The 24,351-nt window shown below is 39.3% G+C and overlaps 1 protein-coding gene across 1 annotated transcript in view; it reads left to right on the top strand.

Moving 5' to 3' along the window:
* The window catches only part of Neo1 (neogenin 1), a 193,184-nt gene that overhangs the window by 37,968 nt on the left and 130,865 nt on the right, over positions 1 to 24,351 (top strand). Inside the window, exon 5 of the mRNA XM_055622080.1 lies at positions 18,981 to 19,298. Coding sequence (XP_055478055.1) covers positions 18,981 to 19,298 — 318 coding nt within the window. The remainder of the gene's footprint in view (positions 1 to 18,980; positions 19,299 to 24,351) is intronic.

Here is a 24,351-nt window from a genome sequence, read left to right as displayed (position 1 = left end):
TCTCTCACTAAACCCTAAGTTTACATAGCTTTGCCAGCCTTTGCCCCTTGCATGCTGGGATTAAAGGCATGTGCCACACTACACCTGGCCAGGTTCTTTATACGGTGTCTATATACTTTGCTTTGACTAATGATTTGCAAGTGTATTCTTTTAGCAAATTCTTGTTTACCTTTTTAAAGTCAATATACTTTTCAGAACAAAAGTGTTAAGTATCTTTGGGTATAGTTCATTAGTTTTTAAAAAGTGGAACTTCAAAAAATCTGTGTAATCTGGGTTTACAAAGAGTTTAGTTTTACATTTGACATTTAGCATAGGATGAATTTTGAGGTAATTTTTATACTTAAATCAGGTGGTTTGGTTTTGTTTTGCTTAGAGATGTCTAGTTTTCCAGCCTTATTTCTCGAAAATATTATTTCTTTATTGAATTGTATTTGCATGTATGTAAAAAGTCAGCTTACCATAATTGTATGGATTTTTTTCTGGATTTTTCTACTTGGCTCTATTGATCAGTGTCTCTTTGTGCTAATTTTACATTATTTTGATACTATGTCAAAGTAAGATTTATAATCGAGTAGTTTGAATATGCAACTTTGTTTTTATTTTAAAACTTGTCTGGCTTTTCTACTTTCCATTCACATCTTAGCCATCTGGTCTTTGTAACAGTTCTACTAAAGACTGCAACTGGAGCTGTAGTAAAGCAATGTGGAGAGCTGTCAGTTACGTGTATGACTTTCAGTATATTTCTGCTAGACGGCACTAACCTGGACTGTCTTTTCAGGGATTTAGAATTGTTTAGGATGTGATGATTTATGCCAGCAGCATGGTTCCTATCTGTAATCTCAGTGCTTTTGACTGAAAGCAGAAGGATCAGTAGTTCAATACCTTTCTCCGCTACATAGCAAGTTTGAGTTCACCTTGGGCTGTATAAAATCCATGTTAAAACACAGGAACAGAACAAACAAAATATGAAGGTTTGGGCATATCCTCTCTGTGTATGTTCTTTCTTATGAATTCTCAGGGCAGCAAGTGTGGGAAATTGGAACTAAAAAAATTTATATCATGGCAACACCTCTGCAGCTTTATTAAACCTATTAAAGGTCAGTTTCCATGTAATTACTGTTCTTTGTAATTATAATAGTCTTAACATCTTGTTTGTCAGGCAGGGTTATAAACTTGAAGACAAAAATGACATTGTATTTCTTGTAAAAAGTTTATTATGTTGTGAATGTTTATAAGCACTTGGTCTGAGCAGATGTTAAAACACAATCCTCTACAGTAGTCCTTTTTAGTCAGTCAAAGAGAGGAAAAAAATCTTACAGCTGTAATTATCTTTTAGGTTGAATCATACGCAATTGTGGCTTGGTCAATTTTGCATTTTCAAGCAACCTGGTGCTTGTGACAGCAAAAAGTGAGAAAGAAAAATGGAATTGCAAAGAAGTGTAATTCATACAAAAGGGATTACGTTTTCAGTTTGATTGGAAGTAGGGCCACATTAAGAAAATGGAATCAGCAAAAAGAGGAAAAAAAAGTTTTGGGTGTGTGGTATAAGGAATGTAAGGCCACAGAGCCAAGCAAAGATGAAGAAGGCAGTGATCTCAACATAAAGCAATGACCAGGGCTAAAAAAAAAGGCATGAGCATGGAGAGGATAGGCTCGTTTGAAAGAGTGCTGTAACATTAATTTTGATAAGGTTATTAATTGGTCCAGAGGCTGAGTGGATAAAGCAGAAGGAAATAAAATCCTGAAACCAGGGCAGAGAAGTATTAAAAAGAAAGTTTTCTGAGAAGATTGGAAAGAATGAGGCATGAGAGTGCCAGGCTTCGCTCGCTTGAGCTTGCATTGTCGTAAAGAAAATGTTTCTGGTTTGTGTTTATCATTATGGTCAGTAGTTGAGTTCTAATATTGAGCAAATTCCTTGAAGAAATGTACAGACCAAAGATCATTGTAGTTTTGATTGTTCTTCAACAGTGTGTGGTGTTTATAATAATACAGAGTTGGATAGGACTTGTATACTAGCCATTAGCTTATAGCCCTTTTAAGTAGGGTGCTATATCTTTCATTGAGTTTGCTTCAGGTGGACCCAGTGTACATTTGTGTTGCCAGCGTAATTACTAAGAGTGTTGTTTGAAAGTAAAAAGTGTCTTGGTGTGCATGATTTTTATATTTAAGATGTGTTTGCTCTAATGGAATGGAATACTGTATAGCTGACAAGAATTAGACAGAACTGTATGTATTGACATAGAAATATATTCAAGATCTTATTGCTTGAGGAATAATACAGGTTGGAGAACAATGTTACATTAAAAAAAATAACAGCAAACACAGGGGATCCCTGGGGCAGGATGGCTGGTTGGCTAATGTGCTCAAATTAGAGCTCTGGGTCGGGTGAGAGACCCTGTTTCTGTAATAAGGCGGAGAGCTGGTCTCGGAAGGCACCAGAGTCAACTTTCCATCACCACGTGCACATGTGTACATGTGCAGTGCGCTCCCAAATTGTACTCACATACGTGAGCATGCAAACACTGCACACTCACTAGATACATTCAAATAAAAGAAAAACATAATAAAAAGCTGATGATTTTCAGCGGATGTTCTGAAATTTCATTGAAACCATTACTAAAACATCTATTAATAAGCTGTAACTTCAGTATGAGATTATGTGTATTTGGTCCTATATAAATAGCATTATATTAAAATAGTATACTAATAGAAATTAAAATTATAGCTATCATTCTACCATTATAAGTTTATAACATTTAACTTTTACTTTCCTCTTCCCTGTATGTGTATAATTCTTCCTTAATTAACATCAAAGTACAGAATACAATATCATATTTTAAAATAATATTCTATAGTGTTTTCCTCTACAGTCTAGTATATAGTATTTTTCAATATGTGCTAGTTTATTTCCATGTTTACACCTTTTGGCTATTATGAGTAATGCTGATATGTATATTCTATATAGTTATTTTTCCAAAGAGCGCTTTTTGTTAGAATTGGAATTTGCACAATTTTTTATGTTTTATATTTAAGTTACATTATCTCCAGCTTTATTTTTCTATAATGTATTTGTTGAAGAAACTTTGCCATTTGCTGCAGATAATGTCTTTGCAGTTGTTACATTGGTGCCAGTATCCCTGTATCACCTCTTACTAGGTTTCTCTGTCCTTTTAATCTATTTTCGTAGTTGATAGTTGGATGTAGAGGTATGATCCAAGGTTTTGTTCGGTGGGGTACTGCCTGTGATGGTGGCAGACTCATTCAAGGAGCGCACAGTGTCTCAGTGAGACTCTTGTGTTTTCTCAGCCCCCCACGCTCAGCAAACCATACTGTAGACGGCAGTTCTGGTTTGTAAAGCCTCCTCATTCCTGTGCGGTAATGTTACTCTTTACAGGTTTTTTTTTTCTCTTTTTTTCCTCTTCTTTTTATTTTTTCTTTGTGTGTGTGCATGCATGTACACATAGACATGCCATGGTGCCTTTTGGAAGTCAAATGACAAGTTTGAGGAGTCGCTGTCTCCTCCCATGTGGGTTCCAGGGATGGAAGTCAGGTCGTCAGGCTTGGTGCTGAGTGTCTTCACTCACTGACCCCCAACTGTTACAGTTTGAAAAAAATAAACTGTAAATAAGAGAGAGTATATGGCAGGAACAGTATGGAGCTTGCACAGTCTAATGCATTCTCCATCTGGGCCTTATGGGAAACTATAATTTGCTGACTTTAAGCCATTCATCTTTAATTGCTTAGTGCTTCTAATTCATTAAAATTGCATAGTAGTGATATTTTATCAACCTCTGACTTGGGAGGAACAGTTGAATATATAGAAGCTTACTTTTCACCATGTTTAGTCACCATAGAGACTGATAAAGAAAAGATGAGGAATTCATTTCCTTTTACTTGTCACTGCCAAAAACAACGCTCTAGTTCTAGAGCGTTCACTACACATCCTTTAAATTTTGAGGTCATTACAAAGCAATGGAGCTCACCATACTTGTTTCAAGATACTGAGGTATCATTATTGAGGTTCAGAGGTTCTGTATTTGATCAGAGAGGGACTGTTGAGGTTACTTCGGTGATCATCGTCATCACCGTTAGTTTTTCTTTTAAGCAAAGTTAAACACATTTTACTTATTTACATTATGTGTGTGGATATTTTGTCTGCACGTATGTCTGTGCGACATCTGTGTTCCTTGTGATCTCGGGTCACAAGAGAGCGTTACAGTTCCTGAAACTGGAGTTACAGGTTGTGAGCTGCTATGTGGTGCTGTTAATTGAACCCACGTCTTCTGAAAAAGCATCCACGGAACCATCTCTCTAGCCTCAAGTTGTTATTCTCCGATATGACATCATACTCCAGATTAATCTTGTCTAATCCCAGACTTGGAATTAACTACTTTCTAACAGATCGTTTGAATGAAAAATGGTATTTAGATAACAAAGATTGGGTAGGGAAAATGTTCATTATTAATGGGTTAGTTATTGCCACTGGGCTGTTTCAGTGAGAAGAGCTAGGAAGTGTGTGCATGCACATTAAGAACAATCCATATTGCTGCTTAATATTGAAGGCTGGAGCTCTGTTCAGTCTTACTTATTTTATTGATTCCTTCCGCAATTTCAGTAAAATTGCTAATTTGCTTTATTTTACAATATACACTCATAACATTTAAAGAATAACAGTACTAACAGTAACTGCAATAAAAATTTACTGAAACATTTGTAACTTTTTAGGTTTTGTCTGTTTGATACATACTAGTTGTTTTAAAATTCTCTTGGACTAGTTCTTTTTGATGTATTATAATGATATTTGGAGAGTTCTATTTGTTTGAATGCTTTCTGTTTTTAGATCTTTTTAATATTGTTTTGTACTTAGTAAAATGTTTATATGGTTCAGTATCAAACTGAAGATCAAGGTCTATTCAGAAACATTTGTCTTCAATCCCTGTCTTTTTCACATATTTCCTTTTCTTTTTTTTATTATTTTTTTTTATATTTCCTTTTCTTATGTGTGGTGAAAATTACATGTGTATCCTATCCTTTTAGGTATTTAAATATATCCACTTTGACTTGCCTTTTTAAAAAACCTTTTTTAACCAATTATTGAATCTTTATTTTGTTTTTTTAATATTTTTTTATTTTTAAATAATTTATACATTCACTCGTATCCTACCTGTAGCCCTCTCCCCCTTTCCCTCCCAATCCTCCCCTCCCTCCCTCATCTCCTCCCTGCCCCCTTCCGAGTCCACTGAGAGTAGGGGTGTCCTCTCCTTTAATCTGGCCCTTGCTTATCAGGTATCTTGAGGATGGTTGCAGTGTCCTTATCTGTGGCCTAGCAGGGGGAGGGGAAGCTCAATGAGCCAGACATTGAGTTCATGTCAGAAACAATTCCTGTCCCCCTTACTAGGAAACCCACTTGGATACAGAACTACCATGGGCTATGTCTGAGCAGGGATTGTAGGTTATATCCATGCATGGTCCTTGGTTGGATAAACAGTCTCAGAGGAGACCCCTGTGCCCAGATATATTTGGATCTTGTAGGGTTCCCCGTCCCCTCTAGGTTATACTAATTCCTCCTTCCTTTATATGATTTCCTTCACTCTGCCGAAGACTTCATTATGGGGTCTCAGCATCTACTTTGATACACTGCTAAGTAGAGTCTTTCAGGTGCCTTCTGTGGTAGGCTACTGTCCTGTTACTTGTTTTCTCCTATTTCCAATGTCCATCCCCTTTGTCTTTCTAGATGAGGATTGATCATCTTACCCCTGGTCCTCTTTCTTGTTTATCTTCTTTAGGTGTACATATTTTAGTATGTTTATCCTATCTTATAGGTCTAGTACCCACTTATAAGTGAGTATGAGTATATGCCGTGTGTGTCTTTCTGCTCCTGGGATATCTCACTCAGGATAATTTTTTTCTAGATTCCACCATTTGCCTGCAAAACTCATGATTTCCTTGTTTTTAATTGCTGAGTAGTATTTCATTGTGTAAAAGTACCACAATCTCTGTATCCATTCCTCCGTTGATGAACATCTGGGTTGTTTCGAGGTTCTGCTATTACAAATGAAGCTGCTACAAACATGGTTGAGCAAATGTCCTTGTTGTGTACTTGAACATCTTTTGGATATGTCCCTAGGAGTGGTATAGCTGGATCTTGAGGTAGCACTATTCCTAATTGTCTGAGAAAATGCCAGATTGATTTCCATAGTGGTTGTACAAGTTTACATTCCTACCAGCAATGGAGGAGGGTTCCCTTTCTCCACAGCCTCTCTAGCATCCATTGTCTCTTGAATTTTTGATCTTAGCCGTTCTGATGGGTGTAAGGTAAAACCCAGAATTTCTAAAACAATCCTGTACAACAACAGATCCTCTGGAGGTATCTCCATCCCTGATCTCAAGTTGTACTACAGAGCAATAGTAATAAAAACTGCTTGGTACTGGCATAGAAACAGAAAGGTGGATCAATGGAACCGAATAGAAGACCTAGAAATAAACCCACATACCTAGGAGTACTTGATTTTTGACAAAGAAGCCAAAACCATTCAATGGAAAAAAGATAGCATCTTCAACAAATGGTGCTGGTCCAACTGGATGTCTACATGCAGAAAAATGAAACTAGATCCATATTTATCACCCTGCATAAAACTAAAGTCCAAGTGGATCAAAGACCTCAACATAAAACCAGATACTCTAAATCGGTTAGAAGAAAAAGTGGGAAACAGCCTAGAACTCATTGGTACAGGAGACAACTTCCTGAACAGAACACCATTAGCACAGGCCCTAAGAGAAACAATCAATAAATGGGACCTCATGAAACTGAAAAGCTTCTGTAAAGCAAAAGACACTGTCTTCAGAACAAAATGACAGCCTACAGATTGGGAAAGGATCTTCACCAACTCAACATCTGACAGAGGGCTGATATCTGGAATATATAAAGAACTAAAGAAGTTAAAAGGCAATAATTCAAGCAACCCAATTAAAAAATGAGGTACGGAGCTAAACATTCTCTGTAGAAGAATACAGAATGGCAGAGAAACACATAAGGAGATGTTCAACATCCCTCAAAGAGATGCAAATCAAAACAACCCTGAGATTTCACCTTACACCCATCAGAAAACTTTTTTTTTTTTAAATAGAGATCAGGCTATGGTAGAATATAAAGTTGTTCTGCAGTCTTGTTTACGCCTACATAGTACCTGTATTTCAGTGTATCAGTGTGTCCTAGTTTATTCAACATGTCATATCCCTTTGATAGATAGCAGAATTAATCTTCACATTCTTTTTGAATGCATTCACAATGAATACTTTGTATCTATTTACTTTTTAGCCAGTGTAGTTTTGGGATAGCTCCAGAAATATAGAATTGTTGGGTTGGAGGATTAAAGCATATATATTTGTGTCAGATGCAACCAGTGACTATACCATTTTGTATTTTCATCAGCCTGCTTTCTTACAGTTTGTCTCTCCAGGCTGTCGTTAAATACTTGGAGTTTTGCCAGTATGATAGGTGACAAATTGTATTTAAATGTAGTTTTAATTTGCATTTCTCTTACTATGAAATTGAACATACTTTCAAATGATTATAAGTCATTTACATTTCATTTTAGTAACTAATTCGACATCTGTGAAGCTGACATGCAGCACTATAGAAAAGCTGTTCTTTAGAGATGCATTAACAACTGCTTGAGGTTAGTACACGTGAAAATTCTAGGGTTGTGTGTTATCTTTCCAATGGTGTGAACAACTTTGGGGAGATTTAAAGGTCTCTTCCTGTCTCTTCCTTTCTCCTAAGATTTCATTTTATTTTATTTTTTGGTACATTGGGGACATGATATAAAGAGGTTAAAAAAACAAAACAAAACCAACCAACCAAACAAAAACATCAATGAGTGGCCAGGTGATGGTGGTGCCTTCCTTTAATTCTAGCACTCAGGAGGCAGAGGCAGGTAGCTTTCTTGAGTTGGAGTTCAGCTTGGTCTATAGAGTGAGTTCCAAGACAGCCAAGGCTAAGATAAAAAACTCAGGTGACAACACAAGTTGGAGAGGATGTGAACCCTTCTCCACTGCTGGTGGGAATGTAAACTTGTACAACCACTTTGGCAATCAATCTGGGGCTTTCTCAGACAATTAGGAATAGTGCTTCCTCAAGAAGCCATTCTTGCTTAGGCCATCAGTGAATGACCTTAGTGTGTAATCTCAGTATGTGTGTAATAAAGGCAGTTCATCTGCTCTTTCAAAAAGTTCCTTGGCTTCTGCTGTCCTTGTTCCTTTGTCTTTTGATTTCTATGGCTTTTTGTTGCTATTGTTTTTTGAGACAGGTTCTTCTATATCCCAGGATGGCCTCAAATTTGCTATGTAGCTGAGGACGTCCTTGAACTATTGATTCTTCAACCTCTACCTTCCAAGTGCTGGGTTTGCAAGGTACTCATGAGCATGTTTGTTTATATGGTGCTGGGGACCAGAACTCAGACAGTGTTCTCTACAAGTACCCTACAGCTGAGCTATATTCCCAGCCCCTCTATGTGACTCTTAAATTCTGTTCTGTAAAATTTGGTTCCCTGCTAGTTTATAGAGTTCCTATTGCTGTCACAGATACCTAAGAAAGGCAGTGTAAAAGTGGAAGGATTTATTTTGGCTCACATTTTTGGAAGTTTCAGTTCTTGATCACCGGCCCCATGATTCTAAACCTGGGTTGAGGCATTAGAGCATCATGGTGGAAGGGTGTTGGTAGAACAGAGCTACTTACCTCAGGTCAGCTAGGAAGCACAAAGGGAGATAGGGACTGGGGACAAGGGCATACCTCCAATAGCCTATGTTTTCCTTCTAGACCCCATTCTTGAAGTTCCTAGCACTTCCCAAAGTAAGTCCCACCAACTCCGGAGCAGGTTTTCATAATAAACCTTTTATGGAGGGGATCCTATAGTGTATTCTAATGCCAGCTTTCTTCAGATTTTACATGGTTGTCCCCCCTCCCCCCTTCAAGACAGTTTCAACACATAATCCTGTGCTTCTGAGTTCCAGGCTTGTATGACCTCTACATCCATGTCATTAAGCACCTTAATAACTTCCCTATATTCTAGCCGACACAAAACCCAGCTACTCCAAGCTACAAATTTGTTAGTTTTCTTTGGTTTACTCCATTGCCCTTTCTCCAAATATGCTTATCCTTCACTCCTACCCTCTTTCAGTGTCCAAGACTTAATGGTTCCATCCTAAAAAACGTATCACACAGGTCGTTTGAAGCCTCTGTTGCAAGTTTTGTAAGCAGAATGTTACCTGGTTTCAGCTGTGATATCTGTATGGCTTTCTAACTGGTTTCACTTCTCCAGTCTTGCACTTTTCAAGTAAGTCTGCCTTTTGTAGCAAAGCTGGGGGCTTCAGTCTAACGTAAATGGGATCTTTACTTCCAATCTTAAAGCACTTCAGAGTTTTTGTCAGACTTCTTCAAATGTCGTTGTAAAAGCTCTTGCAATCTTGGTATTGCCTAAGTCATTTTGAATTTCTGGAAATACTTGCTCTTCATTGTCACCTTGTTTCTAGGCTTTTGCCCCTGCTGGTCCTCTGGCTGGGTATGCTCTGCTTTTTACTGCTTAGCTCTGCTCGCTTTTGGACAGGTAGTCACTGCACCCTGTATATATACTCTTCATGGTGCTTGTCATACTACTCTGTAGTTGTGTTTGTGTGTGCTCTTCTACCATAAACACTCTGAGGAGACAGGTTCCATTATGTTCCCGGTAGAGCTCCTGCTGACATCTACCTGACAGTGTAGTGTGGATGGAGGAGTGGGTTTGGGTAGAGCAGGAGACAAATAACAAGAGAAATGTTCTGTCTTTCTTTGTTTCTTTGTTCCTTCCTCCCTCCTTCCCTCCCTCCCTCTTTCTTCCTTCCTTCCTCCCTCCCTCCCTCCCTTCCTTCCTTTCTGTCTTTCTTTTATACATAGTAGATCCATATACTTTCGGGAAAATAAATATAAAATCTTTTAAAGATCCTTTCATTGTTACTGATTTAAAGTTGAAATTGCCTTTTAAAAGATGTAATATATATTTTGTATTGGTGGTCTATGGCAAGAAGATTATTCAGATCTTTTAAGTGTATCAGACTATGTTTTCTAATCAATCAATCAATCAATCAATCAATTAATTAATTAGCTTTACTCCCAACCACATTTTCCCCTCTCTCCTTTCCTTCCAGGCCACTCCTCCTCCCTGTCTCTTCAGAAAGTAGAGGCCTCCCATGGAGATCAACCAGCCTTGACTTATCAAGTTGCAGTAAGACTAGGCACATCTTCTGTTGAGGCTAAATGAGGCAGCCAGGAGGGGGCTGTGCCAGATTCTTAATGTGTTTTATTTATTTTCCCAAATCAGAGCTATGGTAATCAAGAGGTATTAGAGACATCATTTAATTTCTATCTGTCAGATGTGAGAAGCAATGGTTAATGTGGATATAGAAAAGTTATAGGGCAGAGTTACACGATGCTAGAATAAAGTGCGCACTTTCCATTTGTTTTATCCATTTTCTGTGAATCTCACATTATGCAGCACAGTCCCACTCATCTCCCAGTCCCTCCATGTCCACCCTCTGCCCTTGCAACCTCCCCAACAAAAGAAAACAAACAAACAAGCAGAAAATTTAGTCCTGGAAACTGCCGTGTGTCTTACAATGTATCTTTTTGCCCAAACACCTTTTCTTGGAAATGATCATTGCAGTGAGTCATGGGTCTAGTTCAAGGTCTCTGGCTTCTGCTATGCTAGCAGTGCTGGATAACCACTGGAACTTTTCTAGGATATCCTGCTGTTGCTCTGTGTCATGGAGACACTGCAGCTTTGGTTCTGCAGGACCAGCCCCTTCACACGCTCCGGCAGTTCATAGATGGGGTAGATGCTGGGGTCAACGCAAAGTCTTGGATCTAGGTCTGAGGTGGCAGGTGAGTTGGTCAGCCTGACAGTTCTCATGCTCATGCTGTCAGGGCCAGCTCCTGCATCCACACTGTCTGGGCTGGCATTGTCCAGGGTTGGGACAGCAAGGGGTGGGGGTTATGGAGGCATCTCTCTTTTAACCCCATGCCACAGCACTTGACCATCAGGCAGCTCACATGCAACACTCCTCCCCTCAACAATCTTTCTTTCCACCTCCCACCCCACCTGGTTAAGCTCTACTGCGCTTTCCAGGTGAGGTACTGGCCCACTCTCCCAAGGGCTGCAGTTGGCAAGGGTTAGGACCAGCTTTTGAGAGGGCTGTAGCTAGTGGGGGGTGGGGCCAGCCCTGTACAGCATCAGGCATTTCAACATGGCCCCAGGCAGCAGCCCAGAATAAGGGTGTCTGCATGGCCTTTGGTGGTAATAGACCCTTGCTGCTGCAGGGCCCTTGGCAGCAGCATGCGCCGGCACCTCACCGTGGACTCGGGTGGCAGTGCTAGCTACTCACATCAGGCTGTTTCTCACTACCCTCGAGTCTATAGCTCCACCCTCCATTGTGCACACACTGGATTGCTGCTCTTTTTCTTTCGTCTCTCCAGCACCTACTTGCTCATTGTCGTGGCACACAGGGCCCTGCCTGTCTGGGGTTGTCTCAGGAATGCTGTGCCCTGCCTGTGTCATATGGCACTGGGTGGGGGTGTCTTGGGTATGCTCCAAATTATGTTCTTATAACATAAAAGATATGTTACACTCATTATCGCGTGTAAAGGATGTCTTTCGAATCTTATGAAAGAAGTGGGAAATAGTAAGATCTGGAGAGGACAGGAGCTCCACAAGGAGTGCAACAGAACCAGAAAATTTGAACACAGGGGTCTTTCCAGAGATTTATACTCCAACCAAGTACCATGCATGGAGATAACCTAGAACCCCTGCACAGATGTAGCCCATGGCAGTTCAGTGTCCAAGTGGGTTACACAGTAATGGGAAGAGGGACTGCCTCTGACATAAACTGATTGACCTGCTCTTTGATCACCTTCCCCTGAGCGGGGAGCAGCCTTACCAGGCCACAGAAGGTGACAATGCAGCCATTCCTGATGAGATCTGATAGACTAGGATCAGAAGGAAGGAGAAGGGGACCTCCCCTATCAGTGGACTTGGGGAAGGGCATTCGTGAAGAAGGGAGAGGGAAGGTGGGATTAGGAGGGGAGGAGGAAGGGGCTTATGGGGAGATACAAAGTGAATAAAGTGTAATTAGTAAAAGTTAAAATAAATTGATTGTTTTAAAGTGTTAATGAGCCATCCTGTGGTTGCTGGGAATTGAACTCATGACCTCTGGAAGAGCAAGCAGTGCTCTTAACCTCTGAGCCATCTCTCCAGCCCATGAAGGAAAACAGTCTACTGCTAGGCCTTTTTCAATAGAAATAATACCACAAGCAAAAAACATAATAAAAATTACAGTATATCACACTAGAAAAGTAAAAAAGAAAAAGGAAAATTAATTTATTAATAGTTAGTAAATATTTTCTTTTTTAAAATATTAGTTACAGTTTATTAGCTTTGTATCCCAGCTGTATCCTGTTCCCTCATTCCCTCTCAATCCCACCTCCCTCCCTCATCTCCTCCCTGCCCCTTTCCAAGTCCACTGATAGGGGAGGTCCTTCTTCCCTTTCATCTGACCCTGGTTTATCAGGTATCTTCAGGACTGGCTGCAAAGTCCTTCTCTGTGGCCTGTCAGGGCTGCTCCTCCCTCGGGGTGGGGGCGGGGGGGTGTCAAAGAGCCCACCATTGAGTTCATGTCAGAAATAGTCCCTGTTCCCCTTACTAGGGTATCCACTTGGATACTGAGCTGCCATGGGCTACATCCAAGCAGAGGTTCTAGGTTACATCCATACATGGTCCTTGGTTGGAGAAACAGTCTCATAAAAGACCCCCGTGCCCAGATATATTTGGTCCTTGTAAATATTTTCAAAATGACATGTCAATCAGCATAAAATTATCAGATACTTTACATTCTTTTTTTTTTAATCTTTTATTTTTTTTTTATTAATTACACTTTATTCGTTTTGTATCCCCCCATAAGCCCCTCCCTCCTCCCCTGCCGATCCCACCCTCCCTCCCCTTTCTGCATGCATGCCACTCCCCAAGTCCACTGATAGGCGAGGTCCTCCTCTCCTTCTTTCTGATCTTAGTCTATCAGTTCTCATCAAAAGTGGCTGCATTGTCCTCTACTGTAGCCTGGTAAGGCTGCGTGTTTGTGCAACCCATGTCTTCTAAATATAATGTGTAGTTTTTACCGTTTTACATGTTTCTTAGTGAAGAAGCTTGAAGCTGTAGCTCAAGTTCTTGATGTACATCATGTATCCGTATCCGGTAGTGCACACGTAATGGATATGTTCGTGGTTCAGCTAGTTTGATTACTTTGGACAGTTTTTAAAATTCATTTTGTACCAAAAGGTTTTAAATCAGAAATAATAATTCTTACCAATAGCAAAGTAGATTGAGAAAATTCTGGTACAGCCTGAAAATAGTGCCTGGTGCCTAGTGAACACTCAGTAAACTTGAACTATTGTTTTTGTCTTTCGGCTTTCTTTATAATTCCTGTTCAGTCTTAGAAGTCCCTTTTGGCACACAGCCAGAGTAAATCTTGTTTCTTTCTGTTTTGCTACTTCTACTTTTGCCTTCAGTTCTTTGCTCTACACACTTCATTAAGATGAGTACATTTTCCTCAGGAAAACAGTGTCCACATGGTTAGAAGATACAAAAGATGATGTGCTTAAGGTAAATTTGGTCTTTGGAAGAATTAGCTATGCAGAGAGAGTAAACTGTAGAGCTGAAATTAATAAAATGTTATATAGTAAAATGGTAGAGAAAAAATTTCACTTTCTAAATGTCTGTATACTTGGTAATATAAATATATTTAGTTGTGCTTTTTAAATGCTGTTATTTTAACTTTACAAATTTTAGATTTTTAATTAAAAACTGAGAACTTAAGACTGAACTATATGGCACTGAACACAAGGATAAGGTAAAGCATCCCATTGGAAAATGGGATGGGATGTGCTTGTACACAGACTGATTCCATTAGTAGGTTCATAAAGAGGCTTGCTCTGCATTTCTGCTATTAAACTTTGCACTTCTTCCTGCAGAAGAGCAGGGTTTTATTTCTGCATTAAAATACCTTGCTCTGGTATCTTGCTATGGGGACTAGAAAATTTACAGCAAATATGAGGCATACAGTTAGATTTGCTGGTATTTTCTGGATGGTGCTTATGACTGAAAGTAGTTCCCAGTGGATGCTATCCTTCCCTAAGATGGGATTCTATCAAGAGGTGTGAAGTACTCTATCAAAAAGCGAGGAATAGTCTATCAAGAAGTGAGAACTATTCTATTAAGAAGTGAGAAATTTGTAGATTTGAAAATGTAGGAAACACCAGACAGGATCCATTAAGCTTATTTCAACATATTTCACCAGCTATTCTGGCCTTAGTAAACTAATGTTCTGCAGACCAAAGTAGATGCTGTATGAGGACTGGTGCAAAGTACAGGTCAGTTTTTATATAAAGTCAGCGCAGGGGTATCTCACAGCCCTCTGCAGTCCCAAAGGAAAACTGTTAAAGAAATGATAGATCCTTTAAAAACCGTTTCTCTGCTCTTGCAAGTGGTTGTTGAACAGTAAGCGATTTTTCTCTTAAATTGTGAGTCATTTTATATGTGTTTACAGATATTTACTCTTATCGTCCCGTCTTTTTCCTTCACAGTAACCACTTTCTGACCACTTTCTGAGTGTTCATGTACTCACATACTCAGGAAGCAGCTATACTTTACATTCTTTGGCATTACTCATTTTCCACAGAACTCCAGGCCTGTTAGAAAACATAGCTCCACTTTTACTGGATTACACTCTGAGACAGGTAGGGACTTGTTGAACTATTTGGAGTGGATTCAGTTCATCCTGCCACATATTGGGATGGTTTCATTGGGATACAACCTCGGCATTTTTCTATTGAGTACTTTGGACTTTTAATTCTCTCTTGTGTACAAAATCATTTTTCTCTAATTTATTGCTTGCCTGCTTTGTTTCTGTGTTTTGCAAAAGTGTAATGTGTTTTTTAAATTCAAGAAAGTAAAGCTATTTCTGTGAGGTTTCCTCCTTAAAATTGTCTAAGCTCCAGGGTTATCCTTGTTTTTTTCCCAATTTCACTTTTCATATGTCTGAGATGAATTTTATAGATGTGTTTAGTGACATCTCAGTATTTGGGATTTTAGACTCAGGTTTTGTTCTTACCCGTGTGACCTTTAAAAAATTACTTAACATTTCTGTGCTGCTTTCTTTATGAAATGGAGATGATACTAGGACCATTTCTCATAACGAGGGATGCAGATGTGGAAAATGTTTAAACCTGTTGGTTGTAGTCTTACATGTTAGGGGTAGGCATCTCATGTCCCCCATAAGGCCAGCTGTCTTAGTGACATTGTTGAAAGTTCTCCTAATTTTAAGAATAAAGACTTTATTTATTTACATTTTGTGTATGTGAGTGTTTTGCTTGCATTTATATAAGTGAACCACATGTGTGCTTGGTGCTCACGGAGGCCAGAGTTGGGCACTGATGCCCTGGAACTGGAGTTACAGACAGTTGTGAGCCGCCATGTGGGTGCTGGGAACTGAACCTGTGTCCTCTGCAAGAGCAAGAAATGCTCTTAACTGCTGGGTCATCTCTCCAGTTTAAATTTCATTCTTTTCCCCAAAGTGTCTCTATTTATAGGCTTTAAAGTCTCTTTTGAGCTTGTGTTTTGTTTTGTTTAAATCCTTTGCTTCTGAACTGTGATTGCTTAATAGTTCTAAGAACTGACACCTAACGGGTAAAGGCCCTTTTCTTTCTTATATAAAATTATTTTGGCTTTTCTTGGCTTTCCTTTTTCTTCTATATAATATTTTAGAAACTTATCAGCGCTTACAAAACATTCTCTTGAAGTCTTAGCATGGAAGAGAGAGACATGCAACTAACTAGCTAGTTAGACTGGAGACTGTAACCTTATTAATACTTTAACCAGTGGGCCTAGCTTTAGAAATTATGTTATATAATATAGAGATGAAGCTTATACATTGCACTAGGATATTAGGAATATGACTGAATTAAAAAAAATACCGTAAAAATACAAATCCTTACCTAACAGATCACAGGTTGCCTTGAGGTGTACAGCCCAAGGCACCTCAGAAAATTCTCAGGAGTATTTCAAACTTTTTTTGGAAGGCAGCAATATTTGCTGAAAACTGTGGACTTTGAGTTCAAAGTAGTTTTTTATGCTTGGCTGTGTAACCTTCATGTGATTGCTGTATTATTTTTGGTGATACTAGCATTCGGGAAGCTAAGGCAAGAGAGTCAGGAGTTCAGGGCCACCCTCCACTACATAGCAAGTTCAGGATTCAAGGCCTGGACTACTTGAGACTTTATCTAAAACAACAACAAACTTTGGGCAGAGTGCAGGGAACCTCATGGAAGAAGGGGGAGATAGACACTGGAGGGGACAGGCACTCCACAAGGAGGAAACCAACAGAGCCAAAAAACTTGGACCCAAGGAGCCCTGCAGACACCCATACTCCAACCAAGCACCATGCATGGAGAGGACCTCAACTCCCTGCTCAGATGAAGCCCATAGGCTGCTCAGTTTCCAAGTGGGTTCCCCAGTAAGGAGATCAGGGGCTGTCTCTGACATGAACTCAGTGGCAAGCTCTTTGATCGCCTCTCCCTGTGGAGAGAGGCTGTGGTACAGCCTTGCCAGGCCACAAAGGAAGAACAGCCAGTCCTGATGAGACCTTATAAGCTAGGGTCAGAGAGAAGGGGAGGAGGTCCTCCCCTGTAAGTGGCCTAAGGGAGGGGCATAGGGGGAGAAGAAGGAGGGTGGGTGGGACTGGCAGAAGATGGGGGGGGGCTACAGTGGGATACAAAATAAATAGATTGTAATAATAAACAAACAAACAAATGCCGCGTAAATTGTTGCAGTCATCTTTTGATTTTGTTTGTGACTCGTGCTCCAGGGACTGGCCTCAGTGGAAGGCAATCTAAAACTTCTGAACTTTTCCATTTCTCAGGTGCTGAGGTGATGCCTCGTTTTTTTTTTTTTAATGGTAAAAGTTTTATACTAATGGTTTTAATATTGCTTGTGCATTATGTATGTAATATATTTTAAAGTTAAACTTGCATATTTTCATTGTCCTGCTAATAAAGTGGTCTCTTTTGAGTTCCTTTGTTAGATTTAGATGATGTAGTGCAGGTGTAATACACAGGAAGACTGAAGAGCACAGTGTAGCTTTCATTTTGTGCAGTTTAACTATCGTTTTGTATCTTTCATTGTTCCAGAAAGTTAATGATGTAGACATTTGAATAGGAAGAAGTAAAATGATTTGTTAACTTTTCAGAAATTGCTAAGTTCATTTCCAGAGATTTTAAGACTTCATACGTATATTATGAAGCCCTCCTCTGTGGGAGTGGAGACCTGAGCCTTTTTGTAACACTCTGTGGTGTTTGGGAGAAGAATGAGTGGTTTGGAATTTGTCTAGGTTTCTAAGTTCTGGGAAACGTTTCAAACAGTTGAAAAGTTTCTATTTATTGTTTCTCCTTTTGCTGTACTGTTTCACATTTATTTAGCTCCAGTCACCCATTTTATAATATAGGACTAATGTATCTTAAATTCACAGTTTAAATAATTTACAAATAATTTAGAGTTAGGCTTTGCTTTAGAGTTAGTCTGATTACTGCCTGAGTGGTTTTGTTTGTTTGTTTGTTTTAATAAAAGGTAAAGCTTTATCTGGCTAACATACAGTTTACAGAAAATGTTTTCTTTGTAATTTTTTTTCTTCATATGTTCAAAGTGCCAGCCAAAGACCTAGAAAGGTTAAGCTGAGTCCTCCTGTGCTCTTTACATCAAAATTAATTATTGATGAAAAATAAATATAGAAAATGAAATTTTAAAAATGTAACATGAATGAATAAGGCTTACGACAATTGGATAGGGTGGAGATGACTTAGCGTTTCAGTCACCAGCACCCAAGTGGTGGTTCCCGGTGATTTATAACTCTTTCCAGGGGAGATAGCCCCTCTTTTGACCCTGTAGGCAGTACCTGAGCATGGTGCACAGACATGCAACAAAACACTTGTATACATAAAATAAATGTAAAAATATTTTCAAAATTTCATATTCTTAAGAAAACTTTCCCAAAAACAACACTTAATTTTGTGTGGTTTAAAACATTGCTTACTTTGAAAGGTTATGTGTGTGTTTGTATGTGCGTGTGCATGCAATGTACATATCCCTGCATGGGCTTGTGGAGAACAGAGCCAGCACTGGACCTTTCTCTCTCACCGTCTTCCTTAGTTTTTCAGACAGGTTTCTCACTGAACCTAGAGCCCCTTCTTTTAGCTAGACTGGCTGGCCAGTGAGTTTCTAGGAGCCACCAGCCATGCTTTGTGCTGCCTGGCTTTCACGTAGGTGCTGGGGATCTGAACTGAGATCCTTACACTGTGCAGGAAGCAAGCACACTACTTACTGAGCTATCTTCCCAGGCCAAAAAGTATTTCTTTTCTTATAACAAAATTGTAAAGTTAGATGGAAAGGGGGATATTTTAAAATGTGATTGTTACCACCAGAGGTTGCTTATATGTCAAGAGGATGAGTACTAGGGAAATGTGCAAAATGTGTATTAAGTAATGAAAATAATGTAATAATAATAACTTAAAAGTATTTTATTTACAGTGAGTCATTTCAGTTTTCTGCCTCTGTGTTCTTTGGAAAACGTGATTTTGAATGTAGTAACTTTAATAGTTATAAACTCCATTGTGGAGTTTTCAATTAAGCTTTTATTAGCTACTCATTATCTCATAAGTCTTGTCTCAAGTTTTTAAACTAAGCTATCCTAAATGAGTCATTTGATTTTTAGCAGTAAATTTTATTCATCTTATATCCATAGTGTATCATACTCAGTAATCATATGAGAGTAATCTTTGAATATGTTGTTTATTCTTTCAGAAATAACAGCCATTTTTATTTATCGTGTCCTTTTTGTTGTTTTTGTAGGAGCCAGTGTTCGAACATTCACTCCGTTTTATTTTCTGGCGGAGCCAGTGGACACACTCTCAGTTAGAGGTTCTTCTGTTATATTAAACTGCTCGGCATATTCTGAGCCTTCTCCAAAAATTGAATGGAAGAAAGATGGAACTTTTTTAAACTTAGTATCAGATGATCGCCGACAGCTTCTCCCAGATGGATCTTTATTCATCAGCAGTGTGGTGCATTCCAAACACAATAAGCCTGATGAAGGTTTCTATCAGTGTGTAGCCACTGTTGATAATCTTGGAACTATTGTCAGTAGAACAGCAAAGCTCACAGTAGCAGGTAAGTCCTGTTCAGTGATTTACTTGGATTTTCTATTTTTATAAGGTCTAAATCTAAAAGCAGTATGCACCAGTTTTCAGTTGCTGGGTAATGCCATTTACCATGCGAGTTGTACGTGTTCTTATTTATGAGGCTGTACCCCTTTGGTTAGGGTTGTGTAGAATACACTAGCGTTCTTTTTGACTGTCTTAAGGTTCAGGGTTGCTCCCAGAACTACTAAGCAGTGTTTCCTTTACCTTGGAAATGGAAGAGGCAGTTCTGTTGGAAAATTGATGGCTTTAAAGCCTACTCATACTAATCCGTGTGGCTTAGTAACACTTAGTAAAGCCAGCATCCTGGTTCCTGATGGTAGGGTTTAGTGGACAGCAAGTGAAAAAAGATACAAGAAAGAGGCTGTCAAAGAGATGGTTAGAGCATAAATGATAAGCAGAAGCCTGGCTTCAGTGATATTGTAGAGGAAGTCAGTACATTAAGCCTTAACCAGTTAAAAGGAATGAAGTCACAATACAATATGAATACGTGGATTAACTGTAAAAATATTGTGGTAAGTTAAAGAAGCCAGTCATAAACAACTGAACGCTGTTAAGTTCATATGTCAAAGTGCTCAGAATAGGAAAATGTATATATAGAGAAAACAAGTTGACTGGTTTCCCAGGGCTAAGTACCTGATATGGGAACTGAGTCCAGCAGTACAGGGAATACAAATGAGTAGTTTCTTTAAGAGATGCTAAAAGGGTTAACTTCTGGATATTTTTACACAGCTTATTCATACTGAGTTCTGTACTTCAAGTGGGAAACTTCATGGCTTATAAATTATTTACTTTAAAATTTAAAAAAAGATATTGTCAAATTTGCCATTTTAAAAGACTACACATATTTTTGCTTGCAAACAGAACTAGTTTTAGTCATGGCTAGAAAACAAGGAAGTTCAGAGGCCCTCTGTGGAAGGCTCCTGTCCTGTTCCCTGTCTTTTCCCACTTCTGATGTCTATCCTATTTGCCCTTCTGAATGAGGGTTAAGCATCTTCCCTAGGGTTCTCCTTGTTGTTTAGCTTCTTTAAGACTATAGATTTTCCTATGTTTATCTTGTATTGTATGGGTAATATCCACTTAGAAATGAGAATATACCATGTGTGTCTTTCTGCTTCTGGGTTACCTCACTCAGGATGATCTTTTAGTTCCAGCCATTTGCCTGCAAATTTTATGATTTCCTTGTTGTTAATTGCTGAGTAGTATTTCATTACATACATGTACCACAATTCCAGTATCAGTTCTTCGGTTGAAGGACATCTAGTTTGTATCCAGATTCTGGCTATTACGAATAAAGCTGCAATGAACATAGTTGAGCAGATGTCCTTGTTGTGGTTGAGCATCTTTCGGATATATGCCCAGGAGTGGTAGAGCTAGATCTTGAGGTAGCACTATTCCTAATTTTCTGAGAAAGCACTGGATTGATTTCCAAAGTGAAACAGATGCTGAGACTCATAGCCAAACTTTAGGCAGAGTGCAGGGAATCTTATGGAAGAAGGGGTAGATAGAAAGACTTGTAGGGGACAGGAGCTTCACAAGGAGACAACATAGCCAAAAGAGCTGGGCCCAGGAGGACCTGCAGAGACTGATGAATCAATCAAGGACCATGCATAGGGGGGACCTAGACCCCTGCTCAGATGTAGCCCATGGGCAGCTATGTCTCCATATGGGTACCCTAGTAAAGGGGATAGTCACTGGCATGAACTTGGTTGCCTGCTTTTTTATCAACTCCCCCTGGCAGGGTGGCCTTAGTAGGCCACAGAGAAAGAGGATTCAGACAGTCCTGATGAGACCTGATAGGCAAGGGTTAGATAGAAGGGGAGGAGGACCTCTCCTATCAGTGAACTAGGGAAGAAACAGAGTAGGGGAAGAGGAAGGGAGGGTAGGACCAGGAGAAAATGAGGGAGGGGCCTACACCCAGGATACAAAGTAAATAAATTGTAATAAATAATAATAATAAAATAATGTTAAAAATTAAATAGAAAAAATAAAGAAAACAGGGAAGTTTTCAAAGAATATTAAAGAGGTAGTTCACAGAATTAAATATGAGGCTGCTTTTCCCTGGGCTGTCCCTTTTCTGCACAGATGACGTTTGTGTTGTTTTTCTGGGAGTGTAACCTACCTGTGTGTCTTTTGTGCCCAACGGTTAGGGAATGGCATGGTCTACATGGAGACATTCATGCCAACTCCATATCATTTCCACTCTTTTCTCTGCATTTCTCCAGAGGGAGCACAGGAGCTGAGGCAGTCTTTGCCTTGATATGTCATTGACTAGTTTATCCATCTGCTTTCTCTATTCATAAACTTTTTGAAATTTCTTGTCTGACAAATCCCTGTATGTTGTTATGGGTTTATGCTTTTTAAAATTACTCATTTTCATAAAACCTCTAAAGGGAATATTTCTTGCTTAAAAACTAGCAGACATTCTTCCTAATATTTATTAAGTTCTTTCCACCTAGCTTTATTAGATTCTGTGTTTAATCTTTGTTAATTTCCTTTTCCTGATTTTTGTTTGTTTACCAAATAGATACTTAGAAAGTTTTATCTTTCATGCTTTCCTTTGAAAATCTCCTTAATATAAAAACAAAGAAAACACATAGCAGGACTAGAAAGCTTGGGTGTTTTTTATTATTTGGACTAAGTTACCATCATAAAATTAGAAAGCCTAGAATAATTGTTAACAATTTATTTCCTAGTCTTTACAGAGACATTATGTTGAGCACATTAGAATCACTTGTAAGGTACTGTAAGTGTGTACCAGGCATACCATATGAATTACTTAGGTTAATCACACTGTGAGTGCTGTTAGTTTTCATTAAACTGATAAAGAAACTGAAACTTAGAATCAATAACTTAACACCTTTGTATAACAATAAAAGATGGAATTAATTTAAATTCAAGATTCAGACTCCAGTGGCAGACTAATGCTCTTAGCCATTATATTCTGTGGCATCTATAGAATATTTAGAACTTCCGCAATTTCAGACCTAGGCGATAGTTACAAAGATAGAACCAAGAAACCTCATGTAGTCTCACAAGTCTTGATATGCCTTCCGGATCTCCCAGTTAACGTTTTCAACATCTTCTTTGTAATTCCCTGTCCTAATTAGGTTTCTATTACTGTGGCAAAACACTGACCAAAAGCAACGTGGGGAGGAAGGGCTATTTCAGCTTAGAGCTCTTGGGTCACATCCTTTAGGTAGGAGATCAGGGTAGGAACCTAACAAGGCAGGGACTGAAGCAGAGGTCATGAAGTGTGCTGCTTACTGGTTTGCTGCCCCATGGCCTGTTTATCCTGCTTTCCCTTCCTTCCTCCCTCCCTCCCTCCCTCCCTCCCTCCCTCCCTCCCTCCCTCCCTCCCTTCCTACTTCTCTCCCTCCCTTCCTACTTCCCTCCCTCCCTCCCTACTTCCCTCCCTCCCTCCCCCCTCCCTCCCTCCCTCCCTCCCTCCCTTCCTTCCTTCCTTCCTTCCTTCCTTCTCTCTTTCTCCTTCCTTCCTTCTTCTTTTCTTTCTGTTTTTTGAGATAGGGTTTCTCTGTGTAACCTTGACTGTCCTGGACTTGCTTTGTAGACCAGGTTGGCCTCAAACTCACATCAATCTGCCTGCCTCTGCCTCCCAGAGTGCTGGGATTACAGGCATGCCCCACCACACAGAGCTTTGTCCTGCTTTCTTTAAGCACCCAAGATCACCTGTCCAAGATCACCTCCTGTGAAATGGGCCCTGCCACATTAATCATTAATGAAGACAGCACCTCACACACTTGCCAACAGGGCAGTTTTATGGAAGCATTTTCTCAACTGTGGTTCTGTCTTCTCTGATAACTCCACCTTGTGTTGAGTTGACACAAAACTATCCAGCACGTTACCCAAGTGCACATTTTCCCCTGAACCATTGAGAGTAGTAGTTGGCAGACATGTTAAATGTGCCTGAATGTCTAAGCATGCACTTCCCCAAAGCAAGGGCAGCTCCTAAGTAACTGTGGGCTTTCAGGAAATAAAAATTAATGTAAAGCTGTCATTTAATACAGATTTTAAAGATCATGGGGGAAGGGAATACAGAAACCACCCTTCTTTTTATCTGTTCCGTTGTATAATTATATAATCCTTACGCTCATTTGACACAAAACAGGGCCTCAGGTTTCCTTGTTTCAATTTTTTTATTTCCTCCTAGGAAGAGACTGAGATGCTTCATTTTAGGGAGGAATACCACGGAATAGTGTAGTGTTCTTAGTGTAGCGCACCGAAGTCTGTAATGCTTTGTTGCTAGTGATGTTTGCTTTGTTACTTATGATCTATATAATATTTCTTCACCTTAAAATAAGGTCAGTTTTTATAATTATTAAGTGGTATTTGGGGAACAAATGTTTTGGCATTTTATAAATACAACACTATTCCTCGTCAATTTTCACTAATAGTTATAATATCCATTGAAAGATTGTTGCCTGAATCAACTATTAAGATAGTGGCTGGTAAATGGCTGTTGTTACTACTTCTGTCATCTCTATTCAGTAGATCCTTTCCTTTTACTCTGCTTGTTTGTTAATGTTAACAGGAGTCAACAGATTCTCGGTTTAATAATGTGCTGGTGCCATTATTCTAGAAACTTTTCAGTCTTGATTTCTGTGTTAAACTGTTTCTTCCTTTATATATTAAGGTTAAAGTTTGATTAATGGCATAAATTGAGGAGCCTACTTCACCTTGTACTTCCCTGTGCCACTCTCAGGACTGGCCTCCACCCCAGGGACATTGGCCCCTTGCAGTGGAGGATGATACTTAGAGATCATGACGAGGTCACCATTTGGACACACTGTTAAAGAAGTGATGTTGATTCAGGCCAGGGAGTGCGTAGCTGTATATATGTGTGTTTGAATATTTAAACATGTCATTGTCGTTGGCTATATATACAAGATGTCTACCCATGCTTTTATAGCTACATAGCTCTGTATCTGTAGATAAGCCATAAGTCTATACTGAGTACTTTCATCATGGAATATGCCATAGCATTTATTCAGTCCTTATCATTT

The sequence above is a fragment of the Psammomys obesus genome, unplaced genomic scaffold (assembly GCF_907164565.1).
Source record: "Psammomys obesus unplaced genomic scaffold, mPsaObe1.curated_primary_1811, whole genome shotgun sequence".
NCBI lineage: Eukaryota > Metazoa > Chordata > Mammalia > Rodentia > Muridae > Psammomys > Psammomys obesus.
Note: the sequence above shows the minus strand (reverse complement) of the source record. Positions and strands in the feature narration are given on the sequence as shown.